The following is a 17,589-nucleotide window of genomic DNA, read 5'->3' on the forward strand; positions in this document are numbered from 1 at the left end:
TTGTCCTTCAAGGGCTCCACCTTGCAGACGGTAATGTTATGTTTTTCCAAGGAGCACGTGAACAGTTACCCAACTGCAGTCTGGGGAATGCCAGATATTGCATAACTGAAGGAATATGGGGCAGGAGGTGCTGTAACACACTGGACTTCTCTTTCTGCTGTCCTGGGTCATGGGGGGGGGGGGGAGAATGGGTCTGAGTCAGCACCGCACAGAGATAGAGAGTCCTTTGCTCCACTTCCTGTGGGGCTGAATGACTAATGTTTGTCTTTAGATGAATGGAACCTTTCAAAATCTGTAATGCCAGAGAGGATTAGCAATATACCCTCAGCCATAAAAGAGATGTGAAGCGTGCGGCATTCATAACCGAGTCCTCCCACTCTGGGGTGAGGCACAATGAGTCATTCGAAAATTTAAAGCCAGAGTATCTCTTTTTTCTTGGCCAGAATTAGGGTGACACCATTATCTCCACTGCTGTTCTTCCCAGATAATAAAAAAAAACAATGGTTTGGGTTTTTTTAACACTAATTCTGGATCTCTAGGGTATGGGGAGCATATAGCTAAACATTCAGTCAGGCCTAGAATTGCTGCAAAGTTGGTATCTAAAACACTAACATTCCAGACTTCAATCTCAGAGACTCCAAAGATGACCATACGTTGTCCCGAAACTTCTTTGACAAAGAGCTTGAACAAAGAGGAATGTCGTTTAAATATGCTTTTATTCCCCCTCCAAATAATTTTTAGTGGTTTTTATGTAAATACAAGAACAACATATAACCACAGTAACTTGTCCAGTGCTACATTAAGTTTAATATGCAGTAGAAAAGCAAGGTGTTTATTTATGCATTATCAATTCAAGTATCCTCTTTGCAGAGATTCCTGTGTTGTGGGTGGAATAAAAGCATCTTCTGTCTCATTTATAAAGGAAACGAATGGATGCCAAGTCTTGCCAAAAGGGTCTATTCTTGAAGTGCCTTTAAATTACCCTTCTGTGGCGAGTAAGGCATCCTGATAGAGCCATATTCCAAATATTATTTACCCAGATTTCAATGGGGATTTCTATAGGTTGTTTTTTTAATAAAAAAATTATTTATACTTTTCAAGTTTATACATTTCACTAATTTTATACACTTCATTAATGTTACAATCATTTTGACATTTAAAAACTTGGCTTCCTTGCCCCTCTTTCTGCGGTTCCTTGAATTTGTTTTTAATATCTTCTGCATATCCAAATTAACCTATTTTGCTCATTTATTCATCTTCTTTAAATACATACTCTTATAAAACTGCAGGTTGTTTCCAGTATTGGGCTATTGTTAATTGGGCTGCTGATAATAATAAAAATACTAAATCTCTGCATTTAAGGTTTATGAAAAGGGGATCTCACTGCATACAAAATCAATTTGGGAAATTTACTTAGTACGTTATAAGGGAATGTGTGCATCACCCCTGACCACTGGTCCTGTTAGCTAGGGATAATGGGAGTTTGTAGTCCCCAAACACCTGGAGACCCATCCTGCCCTGGTGCTAGAGGGACAGACTGAGCACCTTTCTGTTTTTCCTCCAACCCACCAGACTCCCTATTTCTTTCCCCACTGTCTCCTCTACCTCATATGACCCTGCCTCTTCCCAGATGATGATGATGATGATATAATAATAATAAATATAATAATATAATACTTTATTATTTATACCCCACCCACTTTCGGAGGCTCCCAACAGCATATTAAACAGAATAAAACATCAAACATTAAAAACTTCCCAATACAGAAGAATGAGGAAATCCCAACGAAAGAACAATGGCAAGAAAAATTGATGAGCTATGCAGAGTTGGCTAAATTGACATACAAACTGCGGGATAAGGACAACTGTGACTTTAAGGAAAAATGGGAACTTTTTACAAATTATTTAAAGAGACAACAAAATGAATTGGACTCCTTGGCAGGTTTTGAATAAACATACACAAATTGATTGGTTGAGAACATGATAGCTAGATAAGGCAAGGATAAGTATAATTGTATAACATGCAGAGAATAATATGTGGAGAGAAATCAGAGAGGGGAGCTGAAGGAAGTCCCTGGTTGGGGGAGGGAAGGGAGGGATGGAAGGGGGGGGAGGGGAAAAATAATGTATGTGATTATATGGTTTGTTATGTTGAAATTGCTTAATAAAAATATTTTTTTAAAAACAAACAAACTTCCCAATACAGGGCTGCCTTCAGATGTCTTCTAAAAGTCAGTTAGTTGTTTATTTCCTTGACATCTGATGGGAGGGCATTCCACAGGGAGGGCGCCACTACCAAAAAGGCCCTCTGCCTGGTTCCCTGTAGCTTCACTTCTCGCAGGGAGGTAACCACCAGAAGACCCTGGGAGCTGGACCTCAGTGTGTGGCCAGAGTGATGGGGGTGGAGACGCTCCTTCAGGTATACAGAGAACCAATAGCAGCATGTTCACTGCCCTGCTCTCAGAGGTTACCAACAAGATTGAGGTTGTTCAACAAGAGAGCTCAGTTGATAGAGCATGAGACTCTTAATCTTAGGGTCATGGGTTCGAGCCCCACGCTGGGCAAAAAGATTCTGGCATTACAGGGGGTTGGAATAGATGATCCTCCTGGTCCCTTCCAGCTCAGTGATTCTAGTCTCCTCTCCCAGGACTTCCGGAGGCTTTCTCTCTCACCTGGAACCGGTTTGATGCCCTCCAGCCTCCAGATGTTTCCTGGGGCGGGGCGGGCGGGGCAACCCTAGCTTGGCGCGGCTGTGATGCATCTGGATGTTGGCACCGAAGGGGCGGGCGCAAGGAAGGAGTGGCGGGGCGGCTCCTTGACCCAAAGGAGAGAGATTTTAAAGACGGGTTTCGAAGAGGCAGCAGAGGCGGCAAATCAGGACGTCGGACGGAGTGGGAGACTTTTAAACCGTTTTAAGAATCGCCCAGAAATCTGTACTGATTCTCGTACCGTCTGTGAAAGAGAGAGGCGAGAGTAGACGTCGGGGTGGAAGCGAGGAGGATCAGGGGAAATCCGACGAAGGAACAGAGGGGAACAGAAAAAAGACGAAAGAGAGAGAGAGAAGTAAGGAAGGAAGGAAGGAAGGAAGTAGAAAAAGGTAATTTCTAGCCATTTTTTTAAAAAAGGAGTAAAGAGCAAATAGATAAAAAGGGGAGAATTGAAAAATAGAAAAGTCAGAAGAGGAGGACGAGGCTGGCGGTGTCCTGCACACAGTAGAAGAAAATAACTTTAAAACAGGAAAAAAGTAAGGAGAGAGAAAGATAAATAAATACATTTTCCAGGGCTGTGTAGGAAAGGCCTGAGATCCCCATGGCGGCCCCGACGGGAGTGGAGCACTTTGCCGAGGACCTGATCTGCTCCATCTGCCTGGAGCTCTTCCGGGACCCCGTGATGCTGGAATGCGGGCACAACTATTGCCAGCCTTGCATCGCCCGCTTCTGGGCTGAGGTGCCCGGCGGAGGCGGCGGCAGCGGCAGCGGCAGTAGCAGCAGCAGCAGCAGCGACGGGGAGGACGCGCCTCTCCCCACGTGCCCGGAGTGCCGCCGGGAGATCCCGGGGGGGAAATTCACGGCCAACCGCGTCCTGGGCCAGCTGGCGCGGAAGACCCTAGAGACACTGTCCGCCCGGGCGAGCGACGAAGACGCCGAGCCCGACGGGCTGCTGGACGACGAAGTGCAGGGAGAGCTGCTCTTCTGTGCCGACGACGGCTGCCTGGCGAGGGCGCTGCAGCCGGATCACTGGGGGCACCAGTGCATCCCTTTGGACGGGGCTGTGGAGCGCTACAAGGTCGGTAGGCGGCGCTCAAGCATCCTATAGTGCTAGATCATAGAAATCCTAGAGTTGGGTTCCAAGGGTCATCTAGTCCAACCCCCTGAAATGCAGGAATCTCAGATAAAGCATCCAGGGCGGATCAGACTTCCCCCATCCTAGTGCCCTCCAGCTGCCTTTGAATACTCAAATGTGGAAGAACTGTGGACTGGGTTCAGTTACTGAGCCTGAAAACAACCCCCTAGCTTCCAAACCCCTAGCCTAGGCTTTTATTTAACTGTGAGTCTTTGGGAGATTTTGGAGTTTAAAGGGGGGGAAATGGGCTAGATCTGACTGCTTTTAGGCAATGATGCCTATTACTTAACTGGCTTCCAAAAAATGGCAAGACAGCAGGGCTGAACTGTGTGGCTGTGGTGCTTCTGTTTATTCCACTGAGCGGGACCTGGGATTTCTGCCCCAAACTTCTACCCTGTTGCACAACCGCCTGTTGTCGCTGGCTGCAGTATCCTGTTGTCCCATTAGGGGCGGGCCATGCCACTTCGCAACTTGCACTGCTTAGGACCGTCCAGTTTTTGGCGTCATGCAACCAGAATTCTGCTTCGCTGGACGTTATAGCTTAATTTTTGCAGCACGTTCTCCAGATGTTACTTAGCTGGCCCCTGCTTGTAGAAACAGTAGAACATTTTACATCAAATCCCTTTTCTCATAATGTTTGCAACTGGACATGATTGATACCTGGCACATTCAGAATTGTAATGTAGTAAAGCCCTGTTCGGACGGCCCTATTTCAGAATGCATGTTTAGATTCCTTACTATGAAAAACAAACCAAAACCCAAGAAGCATATTATTATTAACTTTTGTATACCACCCTTCATCTGTAGATCTCAGGGTGGTACACAACATAGATAGGAAAGAGCTGGCTTTTGGGTCTCTGAATATTAGCTTAATATGTGTGGGGAGTTTAAAAGAAAGAAAGAAGAATAAGCTGCAAGAAGCTTTTAAACAATGAGTTCCTTACCTTTTGGTCTGTGTTGCAATCTCCATGGGGCTGTTCCGTATGATTAATCTGAATGTGCAATTTAACCTATGATACCTGTGGGTCTCAGAGTGGAAGAATGGCTCACACATCACCTGACCATTACTCATTTTTGAGGGGGGAAAAGGATGCCTGTTACTTGAGCCTTGAGCTCAGTTTCGCAGCTCTAGGCAAACAGTCTTTCCTAGATGTGATTCAGAGTTGCACATGATCATCTCAAAGCTGCTTTAGCTGTATGTTTCCAAACATCTTCCCTAGCTGTGATTTCCTAGAGTCGGCTGCGTTTCACCCAGTGGATCCCTTCAGTTTCAGGTCTGCAGGGCCTCTCAGGTACCTTGCCACTCTTTGGATTGCTTCCCTGACTTTCTTGGTTGGTGAGCTGGTTTGCATTAACTCTGAGCCCTGGCACCTCTGGGTGTGCATTGCCTTCTTGCTCAAGCTGTTACAAGCGTTGATCACTTGTAGAGCCATGAAAACCAGGCAAGACTTCACTATGTGCTGGGCAGTTGTAACTCAGGTTGATAGCTTCGTTAAACATGCAGTTTAATAAATACAAGCTGCTAATCCAGGCTTCACTCAAAAAATGGCAGCGTCTGGTGAAAAGGAACATGCCAAATTTGGAAAGGGATGTGGGAGAAGAAAAGATTGCAGGCAATTTATTTTGAAGAGGGTGTCGTTCATGTTGCTGGAACCACTTCTAATTTAGTGTTGCCATATGTCCGGAATCTCCCGGACAATGACTTCATAAGCAGCATCCTGGTGGAAATCGCTGAATTGTCAGGGAAAATCTGGATGTATGGCAGCCCTTGTCGGCAGTGTAGATTTTGGCGAATTGCATTAAAATTAGAGCTCAAAACATTGGCCAAAAACAAAACAAACAAACAAAAACCTCTTTCACTTTTTGAAATATTGCCAGGTAGAAAGTCATGCCCTATTAATAACAACAAACTGGGTGTGTTTCTTTGAGAGGTGGAGCCCAGCATAAAGTTTATGTCTCCTCTAATGGCAGGTAAAGTGGGTTAATGTTGACTTTTGGTTTTCCAGAAACTTCCCCCCCAATTCCAAGCAAGCGAAAAATAAAACAAAACCCCCTAACCAGGCTATTGATCGCTGTGGCTAGTTGGCAACCCTACATGAGCAGCAGTTGCCAATGTATTCACATTGCCCTTTTGTGTTCATTCTTTGCCATGTCTGTTTCCATGCAGGAGGTCCTAACAGCTGCTCAGGTGGTGCTGGAATCCAGAGCCCAGGCGGCGAAATCGCTGCAAGAGCAAAGTGCCCAGAAATTTCCGGAAATCTCTGTGAGTCCAAGCCCCTTTGATGCTTCCACCCTTGTTTCATGGAGCCAAGCTGCATGTTACTTTCAGCACACACACTTTTGCTTTTTAATGTGCATTTAATGCTTTGTTTGAAGTGTAAGAAAACAGCAGAATCTATTAAGAAACATGTCCGAGAGGATGACATTAGATAAGATGGAACCTTAAAGTGCAATCGCATGTAATTTGGGTTATAAACATGATGTCAGGTGAGCGGGAAGTCACTAGTTTTGTTGAATTGGAATAGAATTGTTGAGTAACAATTTTCTATATGGAAAAAAAGAATAAAATATTTTTCTGGAGCATCTCCACCCCCATCATTCAGCCCGGACACTGAGGTCCAGCACTGAGGGCCTTCTGGCAGTTCCCTCACTGCAAGAAGTGAGGCTCCAGGGAACCAGGCAGAGGGCCTTCTTGGTAGTGGCGCCCGCCCTGTGGAATGCCCTCCCATCAGATGACAAAGAAATAAGCAACTACCATATTTTTCCCTCTATAACACGCAGATTTTTTCTTCTAAAAAGGAAGGGGAAATGTCTGTGCGTGTTATAGAGCGAATGTGTGGTCCCTGGAGCCGAAAAAGCAGGCAAAAATCAAATCGCGCGTCTCCTAGAAGGGAAACTTGAAAAGAGGAAGCGGCTGCTTTCCGGCATTCTGCCTCAGGGTCTTACTGCCCACCCTCCTCTGTTTCGTTGCTGTGTTTGCTCAAACGGAACAAAGAGCAGGGAAAGCCCCTCCCCTCCAGGCAAGCAGAGGGGAATTCCTCTGCTCCGGTGCTGCTGGGGGAGAGGGAGAGAGAGGGGGGGAGAGAGGGGGGGGGAGGGAGAGAGAGAGGGGGAGGGAGGGAGAGAGAGAAGATATGGCTGGCTTGGGTGGGGGAAAACTTTTGCCTTTCTTTCCTCCCTCTGTTAAATCCCTCTCCTGCATTCTTAGCCAGCTGCTTCTCTGCACACCCCTCTCATGTCCCTTCTTTGTTTTTCCTTCGCTCCCCACTTAAAATGTGGTTACAAAGCATAGATCCACATGGATCCTCAGGATCTTTGCATTGGGTCACCCCAAATTCACCATCAGATCACATAGCATGTCCATGGCTACAGCCTGCACCAAAAAAATCACACACCCACTGTTGCCTGGGGCTGCAATGGTGCAAAAATGTGGTTACAAAGCATGGATCCACAGGGATTCTCAGGATCTTTGCATTGGGTCACCCCAAATTCACCATCAGATCACATAGCATGTCCATGGCTACAGCCTGCACCAAAAAAATCACACACCCACTGTTGCCTGGGGCTGCAATGGTGCAAAAACGTGGTTACAAAGCATGGATCCACAGGGATTCTCAGGATCTTTGCATTGGGTCACCCCAAATTCACCATCAGATCACATAGCATGTCCATGGCTACAGCCTGCACCAAAAAAATCACGCACCCACTGTTGCCTGGGGCTGCAATGGTGCAAAAACGTGGTTACAAAGCATGGATCCACAGGAATTCTCAGGATTTTTGCATTGGGTCACCCCAAATTCACCATCAGATCACATGTCTGTGGCCACAGCATGAAGCCCAAAAATGATACATCCACTGTTTCATTCAGAATGTTTTCCCCCTTGTTTTCCTCTAAAAACGATGTGCGTGTTATGGTCAGGTGCGTGTTATAGAGTGAAAAATACGGTATATTGACTTTTGGAAGAATCTGAAGGCAGCCCTGTTTAGGGAAGTTTTTAATGACTGATGTTTTATTGTGTTTTTGAAATTCTGTTGGGAGCCGCCCAGAGTGGCTGGGGAGGCCTGGCCAGATGAGTGGGGTATGATAATGATAATGATAATAAATGTATTATTTATACCCCACCCATCTGGCTGAGTTTCCCCAGCCACTCTAGGCGGCTTCCAATCGAGGGTTAAAAACAATACAGCATTAAATGTTAAAAACTTCCTTAAACAGGGCTGCCTTCAGATGTCTTTTAAAGATAAGATAGCTGCTTATTTCCTTCACATCTGAAGGGAGGGCGTTCCACAGGGCGGGCGCCACTACCGAGAAGGCCCTCTGTCTGGTTCCCTGTAACCTCACTTCTTGCAATGAGGGAACTGCCAGAAGGCCCTCGGTGCTGGATCTCAGTATAAGTAATAAATTATTATTATTATTATTATTATTATTATTATTATTAAAAAATGCATGTAATGTTGCTGCTATTTGTAAATGAAGGAAAAAACAGCCAGTTCAGTCTGGGAGGGTAACACTTGGCTGCTGGCTTCCTCCCACAAACAGTCCCTTTTCGCACACTGGGGCAACCAGAACAGAGCCGGTGTCCATCGCTCACACATCCTCCTTTCCTCACCATTGCTGTTCCTTCCCAAGGCCCAGCGCCTCCGCCTGGAGCAGCACCTCTCAGCCCAGTTCACTGAGCTCCACCAGTGGCTCCAGGAGAAGGAGGCAGCAATGAGGAGGGAGATCCGGCGCGAGGAAGAGCTCCTCCTCAGTGAGCTGGAAAGGAACCAGCGCAACGGGCAGGAGCAAGTCCGCGCTGCTGAGGAACAAGTGGCCAAGATCCAGGCACGGCTGGAGGAGCAGCTGGACCCCGAAGCCTTCCTGAAGGTCAGTGCGTCTCTGAACAAATCTATGGGGAGGGCATCATTTCTGGATTGCAGGCAGGTATGGTCTCCCAGAAGGGATGCGGGTGGTGCTGTGGGTTAAACCACAGAGCCTAGGACTTGCCAATCAGAAGGTCGCCGGTTCAAATCCCCACGATGGGGTGAGCTCCCACTGCTCGGTCCCTGCTCCTGCCAACCTAGCAGTTCGAAAGCACATCAGAGTGCAAGTAGATAAATAGGTACTGCTCCGGCGGAAAGGTAAACGGCGTTTCCATGTGTTGCTCTGGTTCGCCAGAAGCGGCTTAGTCATGCTGGCCACATGACCTGTCCGCGGACAAACGCCGGCTCCCTCGGCCAATAAAGCGAGATGAGCGCCGCAACCCCAGAGTCGGTCACGACTGGACCTAATGGTCTGGGGTCCCTTTACCTTTACCGTTATCCTGTCGTGTGGCATCAGACTAGGACCTGGGACGAAAGGGGACGTGGGGGGGCTGCCACCTGCAAAGGATACGTATTAAGAGGTGGAAAGTGGAGGCCATGAAATCTGCCCATCAGGCGCGCTGAGTTCCAACCAGCAATGTGGGTGCCTGGCACGTGTGTGTAATGTCACATGCGTGTGTGATGTCATATGGTGGCGCTGAAGCAGAAGGGCCCGATGGAGCCCTCTGTCATAGCGGAAGGGCCCGACTGAGTGCCCCGGCACAGCACCTTCTCGGTAGTGGCCCTGTGGAACGCCCTCCCATCAGATGTCAAGGGATTAAACAACTATTTGACTTTTAGAAGACATCCAATGGAAGCCCTGCTTAGGGAAGCTTTTAATGTTTGAAGTTTTATTGCTTTTTTGTTATTATTATTAATATTCTATTGGGAGCTGCCCAGAGTGGCTGGGGAGGGTATGTATAAATAAATAGATAGATAGATAGATAGATAGATAGATAGATAGATAGTTGCCCAGCCAGGCACCCACAGTAAAAAAATTGTGCGTGCCTCAGCACCCATGATCACCCAGAGATGGTGACTATGCTGCCAGTGATGCGAATTTGGAAGAACTGCAAACCCTTTTAGAGAAGGTGGGATTAATTATTATTAGTTATTAAATTTATAAACCCCCCTTCACCTTGGGGCGTTTCACAAGATAGAAATTCAGAATAAAAGCACAAATTAAAAACTTAAAACAAAACAATCCCCCCCCCCCACATTTTAAAGGCTGTAGAATATTAATCAGCTGAAAGCCTTTGTGAATAGGAACGTTTTTGCCGAGTGCCTAAAGACGTATAACGAAGGCACCAGATGAACCTACCTGAGTTAAAGTTCCATAACAAGCTGTAAACCACCAGAGCACTGGGTTGCTGAAAAGAAAGAGGGGTTCAGTTGAAGTAAATTTTTAAAGCTTTGAATGTGGGGGAAGGAAACCCCCATGGAATAAACCAGCTCCGCCACTGAAGCCAGCAAGAGGGTTTCCATTGCTGAGCAAGCCCTAGGCTACAGAAAGTCACCACGACTGTCTCAATTTATATAATCTGGCTGCAACACACATATCCAGTCATCATTTTGGATGAGGTCATGAGAAGCCTCATGTGACAGGCAATTGCGTTGCTTGCTTCCGTTAGACCATTGTGATCATGGTATCTCCCCTGCCAGGTAAGTATACTGCTTCCGTTAGACCAAGGGTGGATCACCTTTTTCTGATCAAGGACTGCATTTCCCTCTGGTGGGCGTGGCCAGGGGCAAAAGTGGGCGGAGCAACAAATATGAATCTTTGCCTTTGTACAGCTGGTTTCACACCCTAAAAAAGCTTGGAGAGCTACTTTTGGCCCCTGCCCCTGAGGCCTGAGGTTCCCCACCCTTCTTTAGACCTTGGCTGGGATATTACAACCAGTTTTGCGATGGCTTGGGGCCCAAGATGGCCTCTCTCAATATGGACTGGTCCATTTTCTGTGACCGTCATGGGGGGCCCAGCCCATGGTCCTGTCAAGAGGTATGGCCCGTGGGATGGTGTCACGAGGCAGGGTCTGCTTGGTGGTGGCTGTCCCGCTCATGGAACTCCCAGCCCTGAGGAAAGTTGGCTGTCCTCGTCGTTGACAACTGTTAAGTGTCACTTGAAGATGCATTTAGTCATTCATTCAAACCTTTGGTACATAGACGCAGTGAGGAGTCCATTAGCTTAAGTATTACTGTATTTACGGTGCCTGTAGCACCACACTTTTGAGTTTTGATATAGGTTTTAGCTACTATTTTAGCAATGGGTGTTATCGTGATTGTCATTTGCGATGGCTGCATGACACTCTGGGCTCCTGTGGGAGGAAGGTAGGAAACCCATAATGGTGATGGAAAATAATTTAAGATGTCCTGTTTTAAGCAGCTTCTGTGATATCCACGAAACTATATTCTAAATGGTCATTTCCCTTTTCCCTTTTTCTTTTTTGCAGGACATCAAAGCCTTCACAGAAAAGTGAGTAGACCGTATGACTGAACCTCCAGCTTTTGTTCTTAACCCTCTCAGCAAACATGCATTTACTTGACTTCATCTGGGGATGCAACTGGAGCTGTACCAGCAATTTTGTTAGAGGGTGGGACAGGGTCTTTTGTGGCTCCTGGATCTTCTGCCTCTCCTCATCACTTTTTAAAACTCTGCTTCTCGATTTCTCTGTCTGCTGTTTGTTTTCCACTCATGATCTGTGATCCACAACTAGAACTCATTCCCTGCTAGATCAGGAATATAACACCAGTGCCTTTTGCATCGATTAATCCACAACTACTCCCGTGTTTGAATAATGTAGTATGACTCTTATTTAGGAGCTAAATGAGCATTAGTACAAAGAGCAGCACTTTCAGATCTGGCCACTAGGTGGAGATAAAGAACAGCTTGTGTCACTGATAATGGATTCTACTTTATACGATCTTTCCCCTGTTCTTGCAGATATTGCCCTAGTGATGACAAAGGATCCACACTGCCTGTGGTCGCCCGTGAGTTCAGCCTGGGCCAGTTTAAGGGCCCTATTCAGTACATGGTGTGGAAGGAGATGCTGCCAGCTCTGAGACCTTGTAAGTATCGGAGCGGTGAGGATTTATTGCCACAACAACTTGGCATAAACTGTTTCTGTGATGCTGTGGCAAAATCTGGCACTTGAGGCCAGAGCTGCTCTGCTCTAATAATAATAATAATAATTTTTTTTATTATTTATACCCCGCCCATCTGGCTGGGTTTCCCCAGCCACTCTGGGTGTCTCCCAACCAAATATTAAAAACACAATACAGCATTAAACATTAAAAACTTCCCTAAACAGGGCTGCCTTCGGATGTCTTTTAAAAGTAAGATAGTTGCTTATTGCCTTGACATATATTGGGAGGGCGTTCCACAGGGCAGGTGCCACTACCAAGAAGGCCCTCTGTCTGGTTCCCTGTAACCTCCTTCTTGCAGTGAGGGAACTGCCAGAAGGCCCTCGGCGCTGGACCTCAGTGTTTTAGTTCAACTGCTGTTTCATGCAGAGGAGCCAGTGTGGCATAGTAACTATAGCAGCCCCTCCCCAAGCTGGTGCCCCTAGACTTTTTTTGACTAAAGGTAAAGGTAAAGGTACCCCTGCCCGTACGGGCCAGTCTTGACAGACTCTGGGGTTGTGCGCCCATCTCACTTAAGAGGCCAGGGGCCAGCGCTGTCCAGAGACACTTCCGGGTCACGTGGCCAGCGTGACATCGCTGCTCTGGCCAGAGCCAGAGCCAGAGCCAGAGCCAGAGCCGCACACGGAAACGGCGTTTACCTTCCCGCTGGTAAGCGGTCCCTATTTATCTACTTGCACCCGGAGGTGCTTTCAAACTGCTAGGTTGGCAGGCGCTGGGACCGAGCAGCGGGAGCGCACCCCGCCGCAGGGATTTGAACCGCCGACCTTTCGATCGGCAAGCCCTAGGCGCTGAGGCTTTAACTTCCACGTATAGCTCTGGTGGCAATGACCCAGTAGTGCTTTATTCAGCTAAGCAGAATCAACTTTTTTTGACTACAAGTCCCATAAACCCCAGGTAGAATGGTCAAAGGTCAGGGATGGTGGGAGATATAGATCAACACTGTCTGGTAAGCACCAGCTGGGGAAGGTTGGGTTTGGTATTGGATTGGGACCAGGGATGCCCAGCTTCAAATTTATATTTGGCCCCAAAACATACTAAGCAGACTTCAGCCAGGTTCTGTTTCTGAGCATAACCTACCTCACAAGGTTGTGAGGACAAACAACAACAACAATAATAATAATTTATTATTTATACCCATCTGGCTGGGTTTCCCCAGCCACTCTCGGAGGCTCCCAACAAAAGATTAAAATACAATAATTCATCAAATATTAAAAACTTCCCTAAACAGGGCTACCTTCAGGTGTCTTTTCTGACATCTAATGGGAGGGTGTTCCACAGGGTGGGTGCCACTACCAAATAGGACCACTGCCTGGTTCCCTGTAACCTCACTTCTCAGTGAGAGAACCACCAGAAGGCCCTCAGTGCTGGACCTCAGTGTCCGGGCTGAACGATGGGGTTGGAGATGCTCCTTCAGATATACTGGGCTGAGGCCGTTTAGGGCTTTAAAGATCAGCACCAACACTCTGAATTGTGCTTGGAAATGTACTGGGAACCAATGTAGGTCTCAAGACCGGTGTTATGTGGTCTCAGCGGCCACTCCCAGTCACCAGTCTAGCTGCCACATTCTGGATTAGTTGTAGTTTCTGGGTCACCTTCAAAGGTAGCCCCACGTAGAGTGTATTGCAGTAGTCCAAGCAAGAGATAACTAGAGCATGCACCACTCTGGCAAGACATTCTGTGGGCAGGTAGGGTCTCAGCCTGCATACCAGATGGAGCTGGTAAACAGCTGCCCTGGACACAGAATTAACCTGCGCCTCCATGGACAGCTGTGAGACCAAAATGACTTCCAGGCTGCGCACCTGGTCCTTCAGGGGCACAGTTACCCCGTTCAGGACCAGGGAGTCCTCCACACCAGCCCACCCCCTGTCCCCCAAGAACAGTACTTCTGTCTTGTCAGGATTCAACCTCAATCTGTTAGCTGCCATCCATCCAAAAATGTGTGTGTATTTGTGGAATCTTGCATCTCTTTTGACCCCTGCCCCATCTCAAGCAAACTGATAGCTGAGCTGGTAGAGCATGAGACCCTTAATTTCAGGATCATGGGTTTGAGCCCCAGAAGATTCCTGCATTGCAGGGGGCTGGGCTAGATGATCCTTGGGGTCCCTTCCAATTTTACAGTTTTATGATTCTATGAAGTGCCATGCTTGCTCTTGTACCGAGTGCCAGCTGATCAAAGACCTCCAGTTAACACTGGTTTAGGGTGGACATTAGAGAAGAGCAGGGCTTTATCTGAGGAGATAAAGAAATAAAGAACTACACAACTTTTAGAAAAAATCTGAAGGCAGCCCTTTAAACTTTTTTTTAAAAGTTTGACATTTTAAAATGTTTTATATGTGTCAGAAGCCACTCAGAGTGTCTGGGGCAACTCAGCCTGATGGGCAGGGTAATAATAATAATAATAATAATAATAATAATAATAATAATAATGCCTTTAACCCAGGCATCCTCAACCTCGGCCCTCCAGATGTTTTTGGCCTACAACTCCCGTGATCCCTAGATAGCTCGCGGGACCAGTGGTCAGGGATGATGGGAATTGTAGTCTCAAAACATCTGGAGGGCCGAGGTTGAGGAAGCCTGGTTTAACCACTATGTGGCAGGCAGAAATTTAACAGGTTATGCCTTTTCAAGACTGGGACTATAATTACAGGAAAAGTTTCTCCTGTTGGCTTTGTGGCTAGATCTACACAGCTATAAAAAAAACGCTGTGAAAACGCTCTGTGTAAAGCTCACAATTGAAAATATCATTGAGTTGCGATTTTAGCTCTACAGTCCCATCCGGTGTCACAGTGTTATAATGCATTTATAACGCAGCATTTTGACTAATGTAGCTGAGTCCTCTGTTTGTCTTGTTGTGTGTGGCCCTCTACCCTACTTGCCAATGACTATACAAATTTGTATGTGAAGCAAAGGATATGCAGATCATAGCTGTCAACGTTTCCTTTGTTTGCGGGAAATTCCCTTATTCTAAGCGCCGTTTCCCGCTGCTTCCCGCTGCTATCCCGGATTGTTAGATATCTTGTAGACTGTCCCCGGGACAGGTGAGGCTGCTGATCCCTTATTTTCGAGGCTGCTGATCCCTTATTTTCAAATCTGAAAGTTGACAGCAATGATGTAGATACATGTCCTCTTTGTGTAAGAAGGGTGGGGGGCCTGATGCACATCCGGTGTGCTGGGCCCAGAAATTCCTTTTGGCACCTCTGAGGTTAAAACTGGACAGCCTGTTTAGTGTAGACGTCTCCTGCATCCAACATTTCTGAATGTAATGTAAGGTGTCGGTAACCATTACGTTGGTTGTATCCCAACAGCTCCCTGTCAAATCACCTTGGATCCTGCCACCAACCACCCCAACCTTGTGCTCTCCAAGGACCTTGATAGCGTTCGTCTGGAAGACAACCCTGAGGACGAGGTCCCTGACGGGCCTGAGAGGTTCAGCAAGTGCGTGTGTGTGCTGGGCTCTCAGGGATTTACCTCAGGACGCCATTACTGGGAAGTAGAGGTGAGGAATAAAACCAGCTGGGACATTGGCGTGGCCAAGGAGTCCGTCAACAGGAAGGAAGCCAAAGTGAAAGTCAAGCCCAGCAATGGATTCTGGGCCATCTGGTTGAGGAACGGTAGTGAATACAAGGCCCTTGAGTCTCCCCCCAAGCTGCTGTCCCTCAAGGCCAAGCCCCAGAAAGTCGGGGTCTACCTGGACTACGAAGCGGGGCAGGTCTCCTTCTACGATGCCGACACCATGCTCCACATCTACACCTTTTCGGACATCTTCTCCGAGCGCCTCTACCCCATGTTCAGCCCTGGAGTCAACAAAGACGGGCTCAACGGCGAAGCCCTTCACCTTCTGTTCCCGCGGGCATAGCAAAGGCCGTATCTGGAATTCCCATCAAGCCCCACCAGGACTCTGTTTCATTTGCAAATGGTCTTAATTTATGTTGAGTTGCTCGATCAGAGTGGACTTGGACCAGGTGGTGCCTGGCTAGGAAACCACTGGCGCCCTGTGCAAAGTTGCTCTGAGCTTCCCCAGGAAAGAATGAGCACAATTCAAAGTGTTGGTGCTGACCTTTAAAGCCCTAAATGGCCTTGGTCCAGTATACCTGAAGGAGCATCTCCACTTCCATTGTTCTGCCCGGACACTGAGGTCCAGCACCGAGGGCCTTCTGGCGGTTCCCTCACTGCGAGAAGCAAAGTTACAGGGAACCAAGCAGAGGGCCTTATTGGTAGTGGTTCCCACCCTGTGGAAGACCCTCTCTTCAGATGTCAAGGAAATAAGGACTTTTAGAAGACATCTGAAGGCAGCCCTGTTTAGGGAAGTTTTTAATGTTTGATATTTTATTGCTTTATTATTATTATTATTATTATTATTATTATTATTATTATTATTATTCTGTTGGGAGCCACCCAGAGTGGCTGGGGAAATCCAGCCAGATGGGCAGGGTATAAATAATAAATCTTTATTATTATAAAGATATAATAGGAACTTTCATTGTTCTGGGTGTATCAGAATCTGAGGCACTGCCTTGAAGGAAATATTGTCACAGATAAGGCTAGTGATATTGGACGAGGGAGGGAGGGCAGAAAAGAGACCTGAAAGTAAACGATGAAGCTCTGGACAATATAAAACAACAACTGACCTACGCACATGTTTTAGGAACCACACATCCACAATTTTGACTGAAGAGGTAGAGCAGCCAGAAGCTAAACGTTTCAGTTCTGAAATGGGAACCACGGACTGTCAGATTTAGAGACACCAACTGATCCTCCTACTATAGCAAAGAGGGGGAAACTTCTACATCAGGCTTCCTCAACCTCGGCCCTCCAGATGTTTTTGGCCTACAACTCCCATGATCCCTAGCTAGCAGGACCAGTGGTCAGGGATGATGGGAACTGTAGTCTCAAAACATCTGGAGGGCCGAGGTTGTGGAAGCCTGTTCTAAATGTACATGCAGGACACATTAAAGCCACATGACCTCAGCCTGGAGAGGGCAGCACCAACATCCCGTAGCTTCAGCGAACGATGCCTTTCTGAACATCTCCAGAAGTGCCACCTTGACAACAGCATCATTTCATTTTTTATTTTAGCAGCAGAGGAAGGCAGAAGTTGAAACATTTTGCCATCAGAATAAAATGTTTCCTGTTAATCACAGTGAGCCCTGTGTGTGTGTGTTTGTGCACAGCCAGGATTAGTCTCCCTAGTTTACTCTCTGCCAACGATATCGGCAACTCAAGAGCAGGGGTGGCTAACCTGTGGCCCATCCAGGTGTTTGAACTACAGCTCCCTTCATCCCCAACTGTTGGCTTGTACTGGCTGGGGCTGATGGGACATGGAGTCCAAGAACTTCCAGAAGTACAGATGCGACCCTCCTTTCTGGGCTGCTCAAATTCTTTTCTCCTCTTCTTGTAAACAGGACAAAGTGAAATGGTGTCCTCAGACAATTGCCAACAGCACAGCTTTGTCTGACAAGCATCTAAGGGAGCTAGAGGGCCAGATCCCTGCAGAAACTGTACCCAAAGAGACTTGTTATACCTGGATGCTTCTGGGAAAGGGAGGGTGTGGGTCTACTGAGGACACCTCAGGGGAGGAAGAGGTGATGGTAGAAAGGTATCAGTAGGATCAGCCTGGAGGCTTCTCAGATGATGGGTTGGGTCATGTTTTCAGAGGTGAGTGCAGGTTGTCTGTGTGTCTGAACAGGGAGGCTGTTGTTTAAATTTTAACATCAGTGCACCTTTCTAAAGGCATTTGTGGCTCAGTTCTTCCTTGATCTGTTA

General features: G+C 47.1%; 1 protein-coding gene across 2 annotated transcripts; it reads left to right on the forward strand.

Moving 5' to 3' along the window:
• Positions 1-2,759: 2,759 nt before the first annotated feature.
• LOC307201235 (zinc-binding protein A33-like) lies at positions 2,760-16,966 on the forward strand. Of its 2 annotated transcripts, none has more exons than XM_079950276.1 (7): positions 2,760-3,097; positions 3,282-3,786; positions 6,011-6,106; positions 8,474-8,710; positions 11,136-11,158; positions 11,627-11,751; positions 15,132-16,966. In XM_079950276.1, the coding sequence occupies exons 2-7, from the start codon at positions 3,310-3,312 to the stop codon at positions 15,680-15,682; spliced, it is 1,509 nt and encodes a 502-aa protein (XP_079806402.1). In that variant the 5' UTR covers positions 2,760-3,097; positions 3,282-3,309; the 3' UTR covers positions 15,683-16,966. The 2 variants fall into 2 exon arrangements, with proteins under 2 accessions (XP_079806402.1, XP_079806403.1); XM_079950277.1 differs by having other exon boundaries at positions 2,760-3,087.
• The last annotated feature ends 623 nt before the right edge of the window (positions 16,967-17,589 follow it).

This window comes from Podarcis cretensis (genome assembly GCF_951804945.1).
Source record: "Podarcis cretensis genome assembly, chromosome: 13".
NCBI classification, from domain to species: Eukaryota; Metazoa; Chordata; class Lepidosauria; order Squamata; family Lacertidae; genus Podarcis; species Podarcis cretensis.